Source organism: Temnothorax nylanderi, unplaced genomic scaffold, assembly GCF_030848795.1.
Source record: "Temnothorax nylanderi isolate EJ_2023f unplaced genomic scaffold, tnyl_v1.0 TNYL_tig0167_pilon, whole genome shotgun sequence".
In the NCBI taxonomy this organism is placed as follows: Eukaryota; Metazoa; Arthropoda; class Insecta; order Hymenoptera; family Formicidae; genus Temnothorax; species Temnothorax nylanderi.
Genome location: NW_027249229.1, coordinates 274246 through 292263, shown reverse-complemented (window position 1 = coordinate 292263; position 18018 = coordinate 274246). Strand labels below are relative to the sequence as shown.

The window sequence follows — 18018 nt, the reverse complement described above, 5'->3', positions numbered from 1 at the left end:
TTTGTTTTTTCCCCCCATGGTATTTTCTAGACTGTCCGACGAATCGCTAGCCGATCCGTCGCTATGGTCTCGTTCCCTCGACGAAGAGCGAGAACGATCTAGAGGGGAAATGATGGGGCTCGCGGGCAAGCGGCTCAAAATTGCTGTGCGACTGGCTAAATTATTAGCGAAATTATCAAACTCACTCAGAGAGGCCGATGTCCTTTGTTGAGGGAGCAACGTTTCACCGGGATCGAGAATGCGGGAGGCCGAAGCCGTCTGCATCTCCCCGTGTGCGTGCGCGATTCTAAGTTGTTTTTGCCGAGATATCACAACGAACCGGAAAAGAAAGAATACTCTCGAAAATCCCGATAAACCGGACAGAAAATATCAAACACTGACTAAAAGAAACACTCGCGGCGCGAGAAAGACCAACCGGCACGATTATGCACGGATACTATGACGGGGAGTCGCGGGAGAGAGAAACAGGACGTCCGCTCGCTACCACGGCTCAGGCGCGAATCAAGGAAGGAGAGATGGAAGAGAGTTCGGAACGCGGCTTGAGGCGGCGAGAGCGGCGAGAGCGCCATCTGACGGCGCGGCGGGCGAGGCAGCCTCTCAATCGACACGGCCGCATATCTACGGCCGCGGCGTACATAATACATCCTCTCGTTCCGGCATTCTCTGGATACGTGTCCGTCCGTCACCGTGCGTCCCCGTGTGTGTTCCCCCGCCTGCGTGTTGTCAGTCACCAGAGCTTAGCCGCTTAGCGCTCACGGCACACATCACGAATTATATATGGGGATTGTCCGCCGTCGCCGCGTCTCGCTGGTGGGATCATCTCCTCTCGTACGCGCGTAAAGGGCGCCCGGCCCGGTCGTCGGCGCGCCTTCGCCCGTTCAGGAACGGACAAACATGCTGCGTCGGGGACGGCAGTTGCTCTGCCTTCTGGCGCTCGGCCTCCTCGCGCCCGCGGCCCGCGCCGACGAGCACAATCACGTCGTGAGTATATACGTACACCTGCTACGCTGGCGGCGCGGCGTCGCTCCGGCACCGAGTGTCAGGTCGCGACAGCGACCTGCTGTTGGCATTTAAAGGCCAAACGCCACGCCGCCGCGGACACGTCTCTTTACGCTATCTCTTTCTCCCTCTCCTCTCCACCACGTCTCTCTCGCTCTCCGTTTATTTGCACTCCTTTTATTTGCACTGCCGCATCGACGCGATATCGGCTCTACTCGATATGTATCGGGAAAAATCGTTTATCAGTATGCCTAATTAGCACCGATAAATTCCGGTGTCGATTCCACAATGTAGCTTTTATTTCAACTATTAAAAAAAAGCCACAGTTCAGAATGTGACATGGATCAGCTGGAGTTTGTTTTCAGTACGAGGATGGCGACGAGGTCGTGCTATGGATGAGCACCGTAGGGCCGTATCACAATCGTCAGGAGACGTACTCCTATTACTCCCTACCCTTTTGTACAGGCACCAAGAATGTCATTAATCATTACCACGAGACTCTGGCAGAGGCTCTACAGGGCATCGAGCTAAAGTTCAGTGGCTTAGATATCGAATTTAAAGGTGTGCATTTATATATCGGTATATATTTATAACTGGCAATGATACAAACGTACAATTGGTTCGGCCAGTATTGTTCGATCAAAAAATGTACAAGGTACAAAATCATGAAAGTTTAATGGAATGTTTCAGAGGATATCTCGAAGACAGAATACTGCCAGATAAGTTTAAATGAAGAGAGCCAGAAGGCGTTTGCATATGCGATAAAGAATCAGTATTGGTATCAAATGTACATTGACGATTTACCAATATGGGGTAATTAACATAAAGTACTTCTTATTGCGCGTATTGAGCCGGCAGAACCTGACGTCTAAACATCATTGTGTTACAGGGGTTGTAGGAGAGATGGAAAACAATGACGGAGTTGCGGTATCAGATTCCTATTACATCTGGGCGCATAAAAAGTTTGATATCGGATACAACGGTAAACAAATAGTGGATGTTAATCTGACCAGCGACAACAGAGTGAAACTGGTGCAGGGCGCACGTATACCTTTTAGCTACGAAGTCAATTGGAAAAAGAGTAATATCAAATATGAGGATAGATTCGACAAGTATCTGGATCCTAATTTCTTTCAGCATAGGGTAAGTTCGTATGGCTTGAGATATCTTTATTTAACCCTTCGCAGAACAAGTGGGGCTTTAAAGACCCGGTCGATATTTCAGTTTTGATATTTTCGGAGATTTTACGGACTTATAAAAGAAAACCCAAACAAGAATCAAGCATATATAACGATATAAATAGATTCTTAAAGTCTTCGAAAATATACTTGAATTTTTTCAGATTTTTTATGCCACTATTACACTTGAAAATCTTAACTGGCCTAAAAGACCCACATATTCGACGGAAGCAACAAAATTACACGTGTTCTGCGAAGGGTTAAAATAACGAATATAAAACAAAGAGCAACAGTATACATTGTATAAATGTACAAATCTTATTCTTTTTCCAGATACACTGGTTTAGCATCTTTAACAGCTTCATGATGGTAATTTTCCTCGTCGGGCTTGTCTCAATGATTTTGATGCGCACTTTGAGAAAGGATTATGCTAGATATAGCAGAGACGAGGAAATGGACGATATGGAGAGGGATTTGGGCGACGAGTACGGTTGGAAACAGGTACACGGAGACGTGTTCAGGCCTGCGAGTCATGCTATGGTCTTCTCAGCTCTCATAGGCGCAGGCTATCAGGTACATATTTATTTCGATATTTTAATTCTTTAAAGTAAAAGAATAAAAGTTGTGAGTAGCTCTATTTTTGTATATAAAGGTCACCGTGGTGGTGTTGAGCGTAATTATCTTCGCTATCCTGGGCGAACTCTATACGGAACGTGGTTCAATGTTGTCAACGGCGATATTTGTCTATGCCGTCACGTCGCCTATCAATGGTTACACCGGTGGCGGACTGTATGCGCGGATGGGTGGACGCGTGTGGATCAAACAGATGATTCTCAGCGCTTTTATGCTGCCGCTCATGGTCTGCGGCACCGCTTTCTTCATCAATTTCATCGCCATGTATTACCACGCTAGCAGAGCGATACCCTTCGGATCCATGGTTTGTAACCCGTATATTCGAACTTGATCGTTCCTGTTGCGTGTCCACTTTGCATTCAAATCACCTTAATATGATCACGTCAATTGTACGTGCACAGGTTGCGGTGACGTGTATCTGCATATTTGTGATATTACCGCTGACGCTGGTAGGTACCATTCTAGGCCGTAATCTCGCTGGGACACCGGACGCTCCGTGCCGCGTGAACGCAGTGCCACGACCAATACCCGAGAAGAAATGGTTCATGGAACCGCTAGTGATCATAATGCTCGGCGGCATCCTACCCTTCGGTTCGATCTTCATTGAGATGTATGGAGTCACTTTATTGATATCTTAAGTTATTCATTTAATAGTCATTCGTTACATCCGTCGACGCTTTCAGGTACTTCGTCTTTACCTCATTCTGGGCGTACAAGATCTACTACGTCTATGGTTTTATGTTACTAGTGTTCGTTATTCTCATGATAGTGACGGTATGCGTCACTATCGTATGTACATATTTCTTACTGAATGCCGAAGACTATCGATGGTAAGTCCGCATCGTGTACATCTTGTTTTTTTTCTTTTGTACAATGTGTAAATATCCGCAGGCAGTGGACGAGCTTTCTTGCAGCGGCTTCGACGGCCGGTTACGTCTACATTTATTCCTTTTACTACTTCTTCTTCAAAACTAAGTGAGTAAATATACGCGTCTGATAGCAAGCAATTCGATCGAGCAAATATTTAAAGTTCCATTAACATTCGTTTGATGTTTTGCTTTCGCAGAATGTATGGTCTCTTCCAAACGGCGTTTTATTTCGGCTACATGGCATTGTTCAGCTTGGCCCTAGGTATCATGTGCGGAACGGTCGGATATATCGGTACCAACGCATTCGTGCGAAAGATATATTCCACAGTCAAGATAGACTAAAAGTACATCACTGATTAAAGTATTCGCATCGTGGATTGTACGATGTAATTCCTAAAACTGCGCGCGCGACACTCGCTGCTCTCAACGAAATGAAGTATATACTTCATTTGTCCGAAGTAGCTGTCCGTCACGTCGAGAGTGCGATTCTTGGTTTTTTTTTCAGCTTTACTCATCATCGACTTAATTAATATCCGCTCTAGAAGCGGCACGACGTGTGTCCCTCGATGTATTATTACTCTTCCAACGGGAACTCACGCCGTCGCGTGTCTATCGTTAGATATTCGAACGTCGTCATCTCGTATTCGTTCGTTTGTCCCTTTTCTTTCCAGTCGTTTCTCGCTATTCGATGCAAATAAAAGATACGCTGTAAACGGATCCTACTGTATTGGTACATGTGCGCGTGTCGCAAATACAGTCACTTGTCAATAATAAAATAATAATTGTAAGTGTTAGTCGAATCCCATGTGCGAGTCCGAGCTATTATACGAACAAAACTTCCGCAATCGTGCAAATTTAATATTGTCATACATTTTTTATTGATCCAAATACGCCCGTAAAAAGATAATAATCAACATATATATATATATATATATATGTATATATTTAATAATGTAATATATATATTTAATATTATAATATATTAATTATTACATATATATAATAAAATATAATTGCACGGTCGCGACTATTCTTCATCACATACGTTTATCTCTTGCTGTCTCGCTTGCGAACGGCACAAAAAATTGATCGCCATCGTACAAAAATCAAGAAGTCTCGATTTGCTTTTTATATATATTTAGGGATTTCAGCTCGGACAATGAAATACAAAAAAAAATTATGCAAAATAATTTTTCCTGACTCTTGAAAACGCCAAGTAGAATGTTGCAATACTGAAGATTGTAATAAGCCGCGGTAAATTAGACGTGCGAAATTCATTATAATTTATTAAATTCATAGTTTTACAAGACTCTTTCGTTGATACACAAACAGTGTATTGGAGTGACTGTGACTTAAAGTCATTTTCTAATTTCGCGATTGTCGAGTCGGTTCACCAATTACACGTTTCATCATCAACGGAAAGCTCTTATCGTTAAGCTAAATGGTTCGGAGTAGGAGGGGGGAACAGGAATCGTGACGCAAAGTGCCGAGATGCGAGATCTTGCTTGCGGTACGACGGTCGCATGGATTATGATCTCGTCCGCATTGTCCTTTCTTTACCATTTGAATTTCCTGCCTGTAGGATTCGCGAATGAGTCCACGCTCACGTTTCTCTTCCGCGGGCGGGCAATCACTCCGCAAATCGATCGCCGTCGAGAGACGAGAGAAGTTTAATTCCGCAAACGCGCGATTAGAATTAGGTGCCCGAGTAAGAGATATAACGATGAGAGTATTATGTTTCAGTGATTTTACCGAGAGACTAATGTTGGTGGGAGTCTTCGAAAATAAACAATTTGTTGTTAGATGTAGTGATTCTGGAAAAAAATATATATATAAAATTTCTACGTATACAACAACGATCGCAGGCTTCGTTTCTTTCCCTGCGCTCCGGCGAATTTGTTGCTGGAATTTTGTCCTACATGTTTCTTGATGTGAAAAGACGGAATTTGACGAGTTTATGTTTTTTATATTGGACAGAGTGTAAAAATTCAAAAGTTTAATCGATATTTCTATTAATTCCAAAGTAAAATGAATAATTTTAACGGCAGTGATTACGTCTCGCTCTCGTATATTAAAAAATCAAAACCAATCAATGAATTAATCCTAAAGTAAAGTGAAATAATTTTAATGGAACATCTCGTTCTATATTGGAAAATCAAAATTTTCCCGCCGCGAACATGGCGGACGTCCATCCTCTTCCGATTCAGATGAACGCTTGTACTCTTTTTTCGCTTTCGCGTTCGCTGTTTCTTTTTCTTACATTTACACAGTCACGCTCGGGAATAAATATCGCAGCTGCTGTCGAGGGAGAGCAGCGTCGATCGCCGCGGACGAGCGCGAGGAACTCGCTCAATGGCTCAATCGACCACGGTGGTGACAGTGTGGCACGAGGGAGCCGGAGCGGGCTGTCGCGCAACTTCACGTGTCACACGGCGCACACACGTCGGCGAACGCGTCGCGGGCGGCGGGGGCACGTAACGACGCTCGCGTCACACGTCTCGCGGACGCCGGACACGGTGCTCGGACGGTACATCCATCGTTAACGGTGATTTGTCAGGGAGAGCACTCTCGTCTCGTCCGCGCTCATCTCTCATCTCTCATCTCTCCTGCCGCGGGCTCTTGCCGAGGGAATCGTACGGACGTGGACGATGGCGCCGAAGCAGCGGATGCGCATCGCGAACGAGAAGGCGACGAAGAACATCACGCTACGGGGAAACGTTCCCAAGTCGACGGTGAGTCCCAGTGAGTCCTCGCCGTGCCCGAATCGCCGGCCGTGCGGCACTCCGGACGGACCGCTCCGGAAGCGACCTCGCGGCTGGCAATTCGGTTGTAAAATCGCGCTGGATCGTCCCCGCCGAAATCCGGCGGAAATTTCGAGAGGAGGATCTTCACGGAGGTCCGTCGCGACCGGCGCAAATAACATATGGACGAGGGTCGAAATGGGTCGAGATGGAAAGATTCAATTTGTATGCGCGATCGGGAGACCGCGATGATTTTCCTCGCCCGCGCGAGTCACGCGCGTAACTGTCAGTCTGAAATATTGAGGTTATAGACGGACGTTCGTTCCTGACAGATGGCTGTCAAATGAGATTGGACGTTCGGTCGGAGGACGGTTTACTTACCTCGTGGCGAAAGAATCTTGCGCGTGTCAACAGGCAGAAATCTTCCATATGTAAAGCACCCAGACCGTAAAGACATCTTTAAGTCATCTTTTAGGCATACGTGTCAAAACAAACGTTGAATCAATTAATTAATTTATTGATTGAATTAATTTATCGATAATGTCTCTGTCGCGATGTTTATCCATATGCTCCGTTTGTTTACTCAAATGGACGTGCCTGGCGTATCCGATTTACTTCCGTTTATATGTATGTGTTCCATCTGTCACCTGATACTCATGTCTGTAGCTAAAACAGAAACTTTTGTTACGCTAGAAGGCGCAAGAGGAGGGATCTCCGGTTGGGCCCTGGCTCTTGGCTCTGTTTCTCTTTGTCGTTTGTGGATCTGGTGAGTATACGTGTGATGATCTAGATATGTCAGTTTGCAATCAAACTTCCCTATCCTTAATATCTAGAAGCAATCAAACACTCTATTCTTCGTATTTCCTCTCCAGTCTTCATTCTATTACAATGAAACGTCCGTGAATCAAAAGTATGCTAAAAATATTTTTATTCTATGCATGCATGGCCAAGTAACATAATGGGAGCGGAGAAGAAGCTAAGTACAGATGCTAAGTATGCTGGGGATAAGGAAGTTTGGCAGTAACCTTATACGCCAACTTGTTTGTGATATTATGTAAATTTGTGAATTTGTCCTTCAAGCACTTATCAGTCAGAAGTCATTTGTATTTGGATGAGTAAAAGCCATAGTGGTGTAACTCAAAATTTTTAAAATATTGACTTATGTGCATAGATGCAATTTATATATTGTATAGATTGCATCTATGCACACGAATCAATATTTTAAAAAATTTGACTTACACCACTATGGCTTTTACCCCTCCATTTAAAGATTTATATGTTTGTATTATTCTATGAAGCACCCTTCAATTGACATTGTTTGTTACAGCCGTGTTTCAAATCATCCAGAGTATCAGAATGGCTTGAAGATGAGGGAGATGAAGGCGCTACTGTTGATCTTTATACCAACAAACCAACTCGTTTACAATTCGTCGATTATGCGAAAGAGACTGACAAACCGTTTTAATATAGATTGTAAAGAAGATCGGAGATTACGGGAAACATGGCAAAAGTTTAGACAGTAGCTGAGAAATTATTTTCGTTTTGCAGAAGAAGCTCAAAGAATTTATTTATAACACCTAGCATTTATAAGCGTTTAATTTAATTGCGCTACGCATAGACGAAGGGAGAGTACTCGAACAAAAAAAAAAAAAAAAAATGCTGTCCCGAGGAACCCTCTGCCAAACTCAATCGAATCGGGAGAGAGAAAATGAATTTGCTTGTACTCAATTTATTATATTCCGAACGTTTAACGTTTCTGTTAGCGCGGTTGTTTATAATATTTTCTTCCAAATGTATTCTTTCGTCTATGTGTATGTAGTAAATAATTGTATATATACACCCACGAATGATTTATCATGCAGATTTCTCTCCACAAGCAGATCTGCCCAATTGGCAGCGCGTAAGCTCAACTCCGATGATTGGACAGATCTGTTTCAAAGCATTCCACTGTAAGCAGTTGGTAGCTTTCTGTTGTTATAATGGCCTTTGTACGATGCTTATGCGTTATAGGCAATATTCGCGACAGGTCATTATAAACATAAACTTATACAGATATATATTATACTCTCAAAGAATGATTTGTCTATATGAGATATTTGCTACTGACAGTGCACACATTGTCTCTTTTAATAAAGTATATTATCAATAAAGATATATATTGTTTTACATGAGACATGTTAAAGTGATTGTATCTATAATCTATAAAGCAGTCCTTCCACCTGATTGTCCATCCAATTGCGATATGTTTTTCAATCCAAGAAAAAGATGCGTTTATTTTGTATTCGTTATCACTATTGGATTACTGTCGAATATCCCAAATTCAGTTGTGTAAACGTTCCGTTTTATCCATTTTGCTCCTCATTCGAAAATTATTTTACTCAAGCATCTTCAAAATATCTTCGATTTTTTTTGTATTGTATATATATTGTGTGTTTTAAATCTTTCTTTTTTTATAAATTGCAAAATAAATTAATTTTACAACTATTCGGTATCGCTAATGGATAATTCTTGAATATTTCAAATTTAGCAGATACATTGCGCTTTATTCATTTTTCTCTTCACTTAAAAATTATTCTTGTCATCTTCAAAATATAATCTTCGATTTTGATAATATTTAATATGTGTATATTTCAAATTTCTCTTTTGTAAATGGCAAAATAAACCGATTTTACAACTAAATTATCACGCTATTGTAGAATAGATGATTCTAAAATGGCGCCACTCGTAGTTGATCGTGATCCCTGTTGATCCCTTCGATAGATGGTGATCAAGATGGCTGTTTATCTTCTTTTTTTAGGCTTCATGACCATCTGTTCTTCCGGTGAACGCAGCGCAAACAAATCAAACGGATGCTATTGCGCGTGCGGAGGTTAACGTAAACGGTTGCTTTTGTTTTCAAATGTCGAGCGAACCGGTGAGGTTACTCCGTGTCTACGTGCCATTAGAGATTGAAAGATTGCGGGGAAATAACTGAAAGTAAAGGCTTCGATCACTGATTCTAAATATTAATACAGTCGCAAAATGTCCAGCATATTCAATTTGTTAGGCGGACTCCCCGTGCCTGACGAAGGTAAGCAAAATGTGTTTTTACGGTTAGTTTTTCATAAAATATATATCGTACCTCTGGGACATTTTTATTTTGAATACATAAATTTTTAATAGATTAAAAATATTTGGCATAAGATGATTTGTACGCGAAGGGGAATAATTGTGAATAATTTTACAAGATTTTGAGGAACGTTCTAAACTGAGCAATTATATTATTTTGAATAAGAATGATGTTTTACTGTAATATATGAGAAACGTTATATTGGATAGAGAACAAAGTTGGAAAATGTGTGTAATGTATCAACTTGTTTATAGGTCAGATAAAGCCCATGGCACGATCCAAAACGTCTCACGAGATTAGATTGAATTCCGTTAAGACGATGGGAGGTACAAAACCAAAGGGGCTATCAATAAGATCTAACTCTGATATGAATATATCGAGCATATCTTCGGCCAAGAAAAGTATGCATGGTAAAGAACAGGATTGTTCGAAGTTGAAAGTAACGCAAGTAGATTATCACGGACTTCCAATATCTCCTGGAAAGCAAACGCCAGCAAAGGTAGTAAAACTTACTTTTGTCGTATAAATATATTTTCAGTATATATTAACATAATATATGTTAAGCAATTAAAATCGAATTTTCTTTTAAGTCTTAAAAGATTTTTAGAAGAAAGCTAAAGATATTTAGTCTATCTGCTGCAAATTATTAGTAATATTTCTCTTTATAGAAACTATTTGCACAGTCACCCAAGCTTAAAGAGTTCGTGCTGAAAGAAGCTACTAATAAATCTACAAAAAAGCAATTAAACGATGGTGTTTTTAAGAAACCATTGCTCCTTAAGAAGAATATTAGAAGAACCCCCAAACCGGAAAAACTGGCGCATTGGTGTGACACCCAGCATGATTTTGGTAAACAATTATCTTTATTTGATAGAGAAATAGACAATTCATAATTTAATTGCGCTATTCAGATCTGAAACACTTACAATTTAATTTTTCGTACAGATTACGGATACATTGAGGCTGTAGAAAAAGAATTTAAAGATTTGCTCTCTAAGGAGAAAGAAAACATAAAGCCTTGCGAAAAAAATGTGCTTGCGTCAGGTATGATACCTTAGTGTTATGTAATATTTATAATATTATATGTTTGCTTATCAATTTGTTTTTTCTAGATTCAGAAAACGTGCTCTTGCTAGATATTCCGAAACTTGTTGTCGATAAATCTCCCATTGAAGAGCTTCTCTCTCCCGACTTAGCTGAAGTGTCTGATATATCTGATAACGAAAATCTGTAGTGATATAACTAACAAGAATTATTTTAATATTGTAATTTCATAATTGCTTTTGTAAGAGTGGATATTTAAGACCCAACTAGTATTATAATAATTTATTTTCTGTAATTGATATGTATTTTTGTATTTATATCGTTAGAACACACTATAATAATTAAGTACTCATTAAGTTACATTAAATAAAAAAAAAAAGATTTGACAAATGTAGTTTATATCACGATATTTATATGTATAACAAAGATAACATATAATTTGGGTGCTTTTTGAGTCTTTATGTTATGAGCTCGCAGTCATTTTAATTACTAATGTAAATGTTCTTTTATTCTTATTAATATATCTTAAAATAAATTACATTGTAAATTTATATATGAATAAATTATTTTATTTTTAAATGATTTTTTGTTTTAGTTTTCACGTATAAAACGATATTCATATGAATACGACATACACGAAATAATGTATATGTCAGTTTTTGACTGTAAAAATGTCAGACAAATGTTTTATCGTGATAGCAGGAACTATGGATAATTTATCATTTCACTACGCCTGCTTCATCGCTATGAATCTTTCCAGGTCATTGCCGAATTTCCACTTCAAAAAAATTTGTAAAGATGCCACAGAATGGGAGGTACACACAAAAACATCTTTATAATTTGATCTCTTATTGACAATATTATATTGTCTTTAAACTCGAATCATTTTTAGGCTTGGATTCGTGCAGTTTGCAAATTGCACGGCTGGGAACACGTGAAACCTCCTTTGATATGGAAACAATGCGGAATAAGCGGCACCAAAGTCACTTACATAGGTGATGTCGACAAGTTTCGCGGACTCTTGCTTGAATATTACAATATACGTTTTGACCTTACGAGAGAGGAATTGGAATTATTAAAAACGGATCTGCTGCGCGTAAGCAAATTGGAGAAAAAGGCACGGTTAACAATTCCATCTTATATTCCTGTACTCTCGTTATGCAGGCACACGAAGTAGAACGGAAAATTGGCCGTTTAGAGACAGAGAACGAATATCGCCGTGTGACTATTGTAGGCGCCGGTAGATCGCTATGCCTAGACCTAATTCCTCAATTAATGACAGTAAAGGAGTTACATTTGTCACGCGGAATTGTCCTTAGTTTGTACGATGAGCCAGAAAATTTGTCTAAGCTTGAAAGGATAACGAATGATATAAAGAATGTCGATGAAAGTTCAAATGCAATAACGATCATACAAGATGTATCAAATGGATTACGCGACTGTGATATATTAATATTTCTCGAGGATATAACAAGGTACGAATAAAAAAAAGCTTATAATAAACTAATGCTTATTCTAAAAATAAGCATTATGTCGAGATTTAGAAATAAGATAAACGCTTCATTCTTTGATAACGTTATGAGATAAAATATTTTAAGGGAAGAGTGTGAGGAACACGATAATTGGTATCAGAGGAATTACGACCGTATGAAAACATTGTCACAGCAAATTAATGAGTACGCCTCATGTCACATTAAGATCGTATTCTGCTTTACGGGTGCGGCGTGCCTCTGCGCTACCATCCTGCGGAATCTCGTAGCAAAGCTACCCGAAACGAGTATCGTTGTTGTTAGCGCTCAATATGGATTAGAGGTGATAGGTGATATCACGGAGTCTCTGGGTACAGACCGTCGGGATTTCGGCTGTCCCCCGGTATGGGGATTTCTGGGTGCAGTATCCGACTACCTTTGATCTGTTGAGACAAATATGGAAACATGCGATATATATTGAACAATACTGTGAATTATAGGCGTCAGTCAGTTTGTAGATGTGTGCCATATGGTTCAGAAGTGTAATGCATATAGTCTGCGGAACGGCGATACTTTAGAAGCGAAGGAGAGCGTGACTTCGAAGTTGCTAGGGGTCGAGCAAGCCGAATTAAAATGGTTTTGTGCTTTTAAGGATAATGAAAATCTATACGAGGATTATCTGCGGCGTAGGGTAACTAAAAGTTTTTGACATTTTGCCCATATATATTTTGCGTTACATTTTTTGTTTTTTTTTTTAATTTTTTTTTAAATTAAAATATCTAAAAAAAGATCTGAACCTTACAATCAGATATATCTTAGGTCACTACTCAACACCAAGCTAATCCACAAAAAGAAAATTTGCGAAAATGCAGGGCCATATGTGATCTATTAAAATTATGGTACAAGGAAAGCGTCGGCGATGAAATCATAGCTCTAGGAATCTCGTCCGATGGTAAACAATATGTATTTTAAACTTTTAAAAAAGTTGGGATGGAAATAAGATTTGCGTAGTTGAAGAATTTATTTTTAAATTTTATTTTTAAACTTGAATGCACATTTTTAGAAAAATTAAGATCATGCATTATGAAGCAATGGAGAGCTCTCTTTAACGCACGCTCTCCATTCTTTAGAAATATTCGTTTGGGACGATTAAAAGGTAAAATTTTCAACCATGATGTCTTCATTACAGGCAGTTTCGGTATTCCGAGTGGAATAGTGTTTTCACAGCCGGCATGTTTGAAGATTTCGGACGACGGTACGCGAGTTTGGGTGCCCTGCGACGATTTTCCCTTGCCGGATATGCCTGTATCAGTATTTCGCAATTTAATCGCCACAGCCGTGGAAATTACACGACGGCTAATGAGCGCAGATAAAGTATAAGCTAAAAATCTCGGAAAATATTTTACTAAGAGATTATAATACCTTCGCGATAAATAATTCATTAATGTCCATTATTTCTATCTTACTTTTTATCTTTTTCTAATTCTTAGAACTGAAAGAAATTAATAAAAATAAGTTGAAAGATAAGATAAAAAGTAACTTAAGCCGATATCAAAGTTCATCTGCATTGATACAAATAAACATAAAAGATTCAATGAAACGCGTCGGTGTTCTACAACGTTTTAAATGTACCAGAAAATCGCGCCGAAGAAGTTTGAAGCGTGACCGCAGTCACCGCAGATATCGCTGCTCGTGAGAAACAAATTTCTGTCAATAAATCATGTTTCTCGAATGACATACGCGAATTAATTTATAATATAGACGTGACGAACGGTTACTACGTTTTATTGTAAGACCCAGCGCAATATATTAAACGTTTGTAATTTTGCTGCTTCCGTCGAACGTGTGGGTCTTTTAGGCCAGTTAAGATTTTCAAGCTGTAATAGTGCCATAAAAAATCTGAAAAAATTTAAGTATACTTTAAGATCTATTTATATCGTTATATATGCTTGATTCTTGTTTGGGTATTTTTTATGAGTCCCTAAAATCTCCGAAAAATTCAAAACTGAAATATCGACCGGGTCTTTAAAGCCCCACTTGTTCTGCGAAGGGTTAAATAAAGATATCTTAAGCCATACGAACTTACCCTATGCTGAAAGAAATTAGGATCCAGATACTTCTCGAATCTATCCTCATATTTGATATTACTCTTTTTCCAATTGACTTCGTAACTAAAAGTTATACGTGCGCCCTGCACCAGTTTCACTCTGTTGTCGCTGGTCAGATTAACATCCACTATTTGTTTACCATTGTATCCGATATCAAACTTTTTATGCGCCCAGATGTAATAGGAATCTGATACCGCAACTCCGTCATTGTTTTCCATCTCTCCTACAACCCCTGTAACACAATGATGTTTAGATGTCAGGTTCTGCCGGCTCTCAATACGCGCAATAAGAAGTACTTATGTTAATTACCCCATATTGGTAAATCGTCAATGTACATTTGATACCAATACTGATTCTTTATCGCATATGCAAACGCCTTCTGGCTCTCTTCATTTAAATTTATCTGGCAGTATTCTGTCTTCGAGATATCCTCTGAAACATCCCATTAAACTTTCATGATTTTGTACCTTGTACATTTTTTGATCAAACAATACTGGCCGAACCAATTGTACGTTTGTATCATTGCCAGGTATAAATATATATCGATATATAAATGCACACCTTTAAAATCAATATCTAAGCCACTGAACTCTAGCTCGATGCCCTGTAGAGCCTCTGCCAGAGTCTCATGGTAATGATTAATGATAATCTTGGTGCCTCTACAAAAGGGTAGGGAGTAATAGGAGTACGTCTCCTGACGATTGTGATACGGCCCTACGGTGCTCATCCATAGCACGACCTCGTCGCCATCCTCGTACTGAAAACAAACTCCAGCTGATCCACGTCACATTTTGAACTGTGCCTTTATTTTAAGAGTTGAAATAAAGCTACATTGTGGAATCGACACCGGAATTTATCGGTGCTAATTAGGCATACTGATAAACGATTTTTCCCGATACATATCAAGTAGAGCCGATATCGCGTCGATGCGGCAGTGCAAATAAAAGGAGTGCAAATAAACGGAGAGCGAGAGAGACGTGGTGGAGAGGAGAGGGAGAAAGAGATAGCGTAAAGAGACGTGTCCGCGGCGGCGTGGCGTTTGGCCTTTAAATGCCAACAGCAGGTCGCTGTCGCGACCTGACACTCGGTGCCGGAGCGACGCCGCCGGCCGCGCCGCCAGCGTAGCAGGTGTACGTATATACTCACGACGTGATTGTGCTCGTCGGCGCGGGCCGCGGGCGCGAGGAGGCCGAGCGCCAGAAGGCAGAGCAACTGCCGTCCCCGACGCAGCATGTTTGTCCGTTCCTGAACGGGCGAAGGCGCGCCGACGACCGGGCCGGGCGCCCTTTACGCGTGTACGAGAGGAGATGATCCCACCAGCGAGATGCGGCGACAGCGGACAATCCCTATATATAATTCGTGATGTGTGCCGTGAGCGCTAAGATTAAAGTTCATCTGCATTGATACAAATAAACATAAAAGATTCGATAAAACGCGTCGGTGTTCTACAACGTTTTAAATGTACCAGAAAATCGCGCCGAAGAAGTTCGAAGCGTGACCGCAGTCACCGCAGATGTCGCTGCTCGCGAGAAACAAATTTCTGTCAATAAATCCTGTTTCTCGAATGACATTCGCGAATTAATTTATAATTTTATAATATAAACGTGACGAATGGTTGCTACGTTTTATTGTAAGACCCAGCGTAGTATATTGAACGTTTGTCTGTAATACAGATTGATATTTTTATCTCAAGATGCAAAATTATGCTCGTACAGTGATTTTAAAGGTTAGGTCCTTTGCGATAACGCGAGTCTATCATTTATAAATCCTACTGTTATGTCAACGACGCAGTGTTTGCTCGGATAATTTATATTGAGCGTATAAGTACGTTTGTAACAAACGTAGTGACGCAAAATGGAAGTGGATCAAAATGTTGCACAAGCTCTATTGACACAAGGTGCCACGCTAGTTTTGCTAGACGTACCGCGGGGCACCGACGTCGGTATTGATATAAAGTCCTGGAATGTAGGACAGAATTTTAAAGGGATCAAGATGATTCCACCTGGGATTCACTTTGTACATTACAGGTAATACACCCGTGCTAGCGCAATTCCAAAAATCCTTACATCACAATTATCAAACTATACAAATACTTGCGTGTACAGAGACTGTTAAATTCGCCGAATGATCCAGTATTTATTTTTTATAGCGCGGTGAACGAATTTGGCGAGTTGGCGCCTAGAGTTGGCTTCTTCCATGATTTCCAGAAAGGTGAATTCTTAGTAAAGAGATGGGATAACAAGGAGGAAGATTTCAGCTCGGAACGTAAGCAATCAGGATTATTGATAATAGCGCGAGATCCCATATTAATGTATTACATGAAATCTTCAAACAGCTGTACCTGAAGAGACAGTTCAGAGGTTGAGAGATAACATAAAAGAGTTAGACAGGTATTTAGGACCGTATCCGTACGAGATATCAAAACCATGGGCGAAATTAACAAACGGGATCACCGCGTCTCTCGTGACGAGATGCTCGCCACTATGTGGGTAAGTAAGCGAAATGCGAAATCTTGTCTACCTAAAATTGAAACTGAATGTGTAGCTGTTGGAACATTGTATTTCAGTTACGTGCGATCTGCTTTGGAATTGGAGCACTGCAGCGACGCTTCGAGACCACGTGGCAGAGAATCTGAGAGCAAACGAAAGAGATCCAGCAGGCTCACGGAGGAAGACAAGGAGGAGCAATTGCTGCCGGATCTGAAACCGAGGCCTGGTACAGAACTCAGGCTCACGGAAATGCCGGATAAGCATTATCCCGACGACGCGACTCCGAGCGAGATAACGCGGCATTCTCTCGACACCAGTTACGTCTTGGACACCACTCTGAAAAAATTACGAGAGTAAGTCCGGAATTGAAACTTTAGAGCTTTAAAGGCCTAAAGGCGGAAAGATGTGATTCGTGAAAAAAGCGGATTTTGTGTGAATGTCTAAAAGTAATTGTTTGCAAATTTTTAGACCCGTTGAGATCATCGGGGAGATGCAGCTGACGTTCGTCTGTTTCCTAGCTGGTCAGAGCTTGGACGCTTTTGAGCAATGGAAGAAACTTGTATCATTGATTTGTGGCGCGGACAACGCGATTCCACAGTATCGTTCTATCTATATGGAATTTCTACAAGCCCTGGAAGTGGAATTGTCGTATGTGCCGGAAGAAGTGCTGTGCGACATCGTGGCGAGCAATAATTTCGTGTATCACAGTCTATGCAAGTTATTCGGGAACATCGAGTCGAATTCCGAGGTGGACGGTCGATTGAAATCGTACGCGAAGCGTTTGCAGGGCCGACTAACCGCGAAGTTTCTGTGGGACTTTTCGAATTTGCTCGAAGAGGCGGACGATGAAGCGCCTGTTGTTGTAACTCTGGCATAAACGCAAATAAATAACGATCATGAGGTACGAACCAACAGCGTTGTCTTTACATAACTTATAAATAATTATAAATCAATCATATTTTTTAATATTTTATATAACTCTATCTATAGTTCTTATGGATCAATATTATATTTAATTTTTAAATTTTATTTGATTTTTTCCCACACCAAAATCATCCTTTCTTTCTCTTTCACTAATTTTACTATTTTAATTGTAATTACTTCTTTGATAGCTATTTCAAATCACAAGTAAAGTTACAGTACAGTTGAAAATATTAACAATTAAAAGTTATACTTTGATAAATCTTTAATTTATATTATATAATAATTGTACGAATTGTATTATTATAGTAATTACATTATTAGGTAATAAACAACAGTTTTTCGAAGGATTAAAAAAAAAATGTTTCCGCCCGGGATCGAACCGGGGACCTTCCGCGTGTTAGGCGGATGTGATAACCACTACACCACGGAAACATATACCGTGAGGCATTTTCGCT

General features: G+C 40.2%; 6 protein-coding genes and 1 non-coding gene across 7 annotated transcripts; 5 read left to right on the top strand and 2 right to left on the bottom strand.

Moving 5' to 3' along the window:
- The first annotated feature begins 564 nt into the window (after window positions 1-564).
- Tm9sf3 (transmembrane 9 superfamily protein member 3) lies at window positions 565-5538 on the top strand. Its single transcript, XM_071715542.1, has 10 exons — window positions 565-981; window positions 1365-1560; window positions 1690-1812; window positions 1889-2142; window positions 2511-2750; window positions 2830-3114; window positions 3212-3420; window positions 3494-3640; window positions 3702-3785; window positions 3877-5538. Exons 1-10 carry the CDS (start codon window positions 895-897, stop codon window positions 4019-4021), a joined length of 1770 nt encoding a protein of 589 aa, XP_071571643.1. The 5' UTR covers window positions 565-894; the 3' UTR covers window positions 4022-5538.
- Window positions 5539-6102: 564 nt separating this feature from the next.
- LOC139777891 (stress-associated endoplasmic reticulum protein 2) lies at window positions 6103-8591 on the top strand. Its single transcript, XM_071715567.1, has 3 exons — window positions 6103-6411; window positions 7114-7186; window positions 7748-8591. Exons 1-3 carry the CDS (start codon window positions 6328-6330, stop codon window positions 7783-7785), a joined length of 195 nt encoding a protein of 64 aa, XP_071571668.1. The 5' UTR covers window positions 6103-6327; the 3' UTR covers window positions 7786-8591.
- Window positions 8592-9238: 647 nt separating this feature from the next.
- LOC139777887 (uncharacterized) lies at window positions 9239-11124 on the top strand. The gene is made up of 5 exons (XM_071715562.1): window positions 9239-9490; window positions 9784-10028; window positions 10198-10378; window positions 10475-10573; window positions 10642-11124. The coding sequence occupies exons 1-5, from the start codon at window positions 9442-9444 to the stop codon at window positions 10761-10763; spliced, it is 696 nt and encodes a 231-aa protein (XP_071571663.1). The 5' UTR covers window positions 9239-9441; the 3' UTR covers window positions 10764-11124.
- Window positions 11125-11160: 36 nt separating this feature from the next.
- On the top strand, window positions 11161-13422 carry LOC139777867 (putative malate dehydrogenase 1B). Its single transcript, XM_071715518.1, is given in 7 exon segments — window positions 11161-11388; window positions 11466-11630; window positions 11633-12048; window positions 12172-12482; window positions 12543-12733; window positions 12862-12994; window positions 13232-13422. Coding segments are annotated over 7 exon segments (1551 nt in total). The 5' UTR covers window positions 11161-11244.
- Window positions 13054-15532, bottom strand: LOC139777888 (transmembrane 9 superfamily member 3-like). Its single transcript, XM_071715563.1, has 5 exons — window positions 15297-15532; window positions 14712-14907; window positions 14460-14582; window positions 14129-14382; window positions 13054-13941 (listed from the first exon to the last, which is right to left on the bottom strand). The coding sequence occupies exons 1-5, from the start codon at window positions 15381-15383 to the stop codon at window positions 13915-13917; spliced, it is 687 nt and encodes a 228-aa protein (XP_071571664.1). The 5' UTR covers window positions 15384-15532; the 3' UTR covers window positions 13054-13914.
- Window positions 15533-15666: 134 nt separating this feature from the next.
- Window positions 15667-17547, top strand: LOC139777882 (protein AAR2 homolog). The gene is made up of 5 exons (XM_071715549.1): window positions 15667-16177; window positions 16300-16415; window positions 16486-16639; window positions 16717-16992; window positions 17108-17547. The coding sequence occupies exons 1-5, from the start codon at window positions 16005-16007 to the stop codon at window positions 17514-17516; spliced, it is 1128 nt and encodes a 375-aa protein (XP_071571650.1). The 5' UTR covers window positions 15667-16004; the 3' UTR covers window positions 17517-17547.
- A 375-nt stretch (window positions 17548-17922) lies between these two features.
- On the bottom strand, window positions 17923-17995 carry Trnav-aac (transfer RNA valine (anticodon AAC)). The gene has a single exon. It is a non-coding gene; the product is annotated as a tRNA-Val (tRNA).
- Between the last annotated feature and the right edge of the window lie 23 nt (window positions 17996-18018).

Bases quoted from the DNA above. Each gene is read 5' to 3' on its own strand.
- Tm9sf3 (XM_071715542.1), top strand. From the start codon at position 895: ATGCTGCGTCGGGGACGGCAGTTGCTCTGCCTTCTGGCGCTCGGCCTC. The intron at 1,561-1,689 runs GTGTGCATTTAT...GGAATGTTTCAG, and splicing joins CTTAGATATCGAATTTAAAG to AGGATATCTCGAAGACAGAA. The intron at 1,813-1,888 runs GTAATTAACATA...ATTGTGTTACAG, and splicing joins TGACGATTTACCAATATGGG to GGGTTGTAGGAGAGATGGAA.
- LOC139777891 (XM_071715567.1), top strand. From the start codon at position 6,328: ATGGCGCCGAAGCAGCGGATGCGCATCGCGAACGAGAAGGCGACGAAG. The intron at 6,412-7,113 runs GTGAGTCCCAGT...TTGTTACGCTAG, and splicing joins GAAACGTTCCCAAGTCGACG to AAGGCGCAAGAGGAGGGATC. The intron at 7,187-7,747 runs GTGAGTATACGT...TGTTTGTTACAG, and splicing joins CTTTGTCGTTTGTGGATCTG to CCGTGTTTCAAATCATCCAG.
- LOC139777887 (XM_071715562.1), top strand. From the start codon at position 9,442: ATGTCCAGCATATTCAATTTGTTAGGCGGACTCCCCGTGCCTGACGAA. The intron at 10,029-10,197 runs GTAGTAAAACTT...TTCTCTTTATAG, and splicing joins GAAAGCAAACGCCAGCAAAG to AAACTATTTGCACAGTCACC. The intron at 10,379-10,474 runs GTAAACAATTAT...TTTTTCGTACAG, and splicing joins TGACACCCAGCATGATTTTG to ATTACGGATACATTGAGGCT.
- LOC139777888 (XM_071715563.1), bottom strand. From the start codon at position 15,383: ATGCTGCGTCGGGGACGGCAGTTGCTCTGCCTTCTGGCGCTCGGCCTC. The intron at 14,908-15,296 runs GTGAGTATATAC...GTTTGTTTTCAG, and splicing joins CCGACGAGCACAATCACGTC to TACGAGGATGGCGACGAGGT. The intron at 14,583-14,711 runs GTGTGCATTTAT...GGGATGTTTCAG, and splicing joins CTTAGATATTGATTTTAAAG to AGGATATCTCGAAGACAGAA.
- LOC139777882 (XM_071715549.1), top strand. From the start codon at position 16,005: ATGGAAGTGGATCAAAATGTTGCACAAGCTCTATTGACACAAGGTGCC. The intron at 16,178-16,299 runs GTAATACACCCG...TATTTTTTATAG, and splicing joins ATTCACTTTGTACATTACAG to CGCGGTGAACGAATTTGGCG. The intron at 16,416-16,485 runs GTAAGCAATCAG...ATCTTCAAACAG, and splicing joins GGAAGATTTCAGCTCGGAAC to CTGTACCTGAAGAGACAGTT.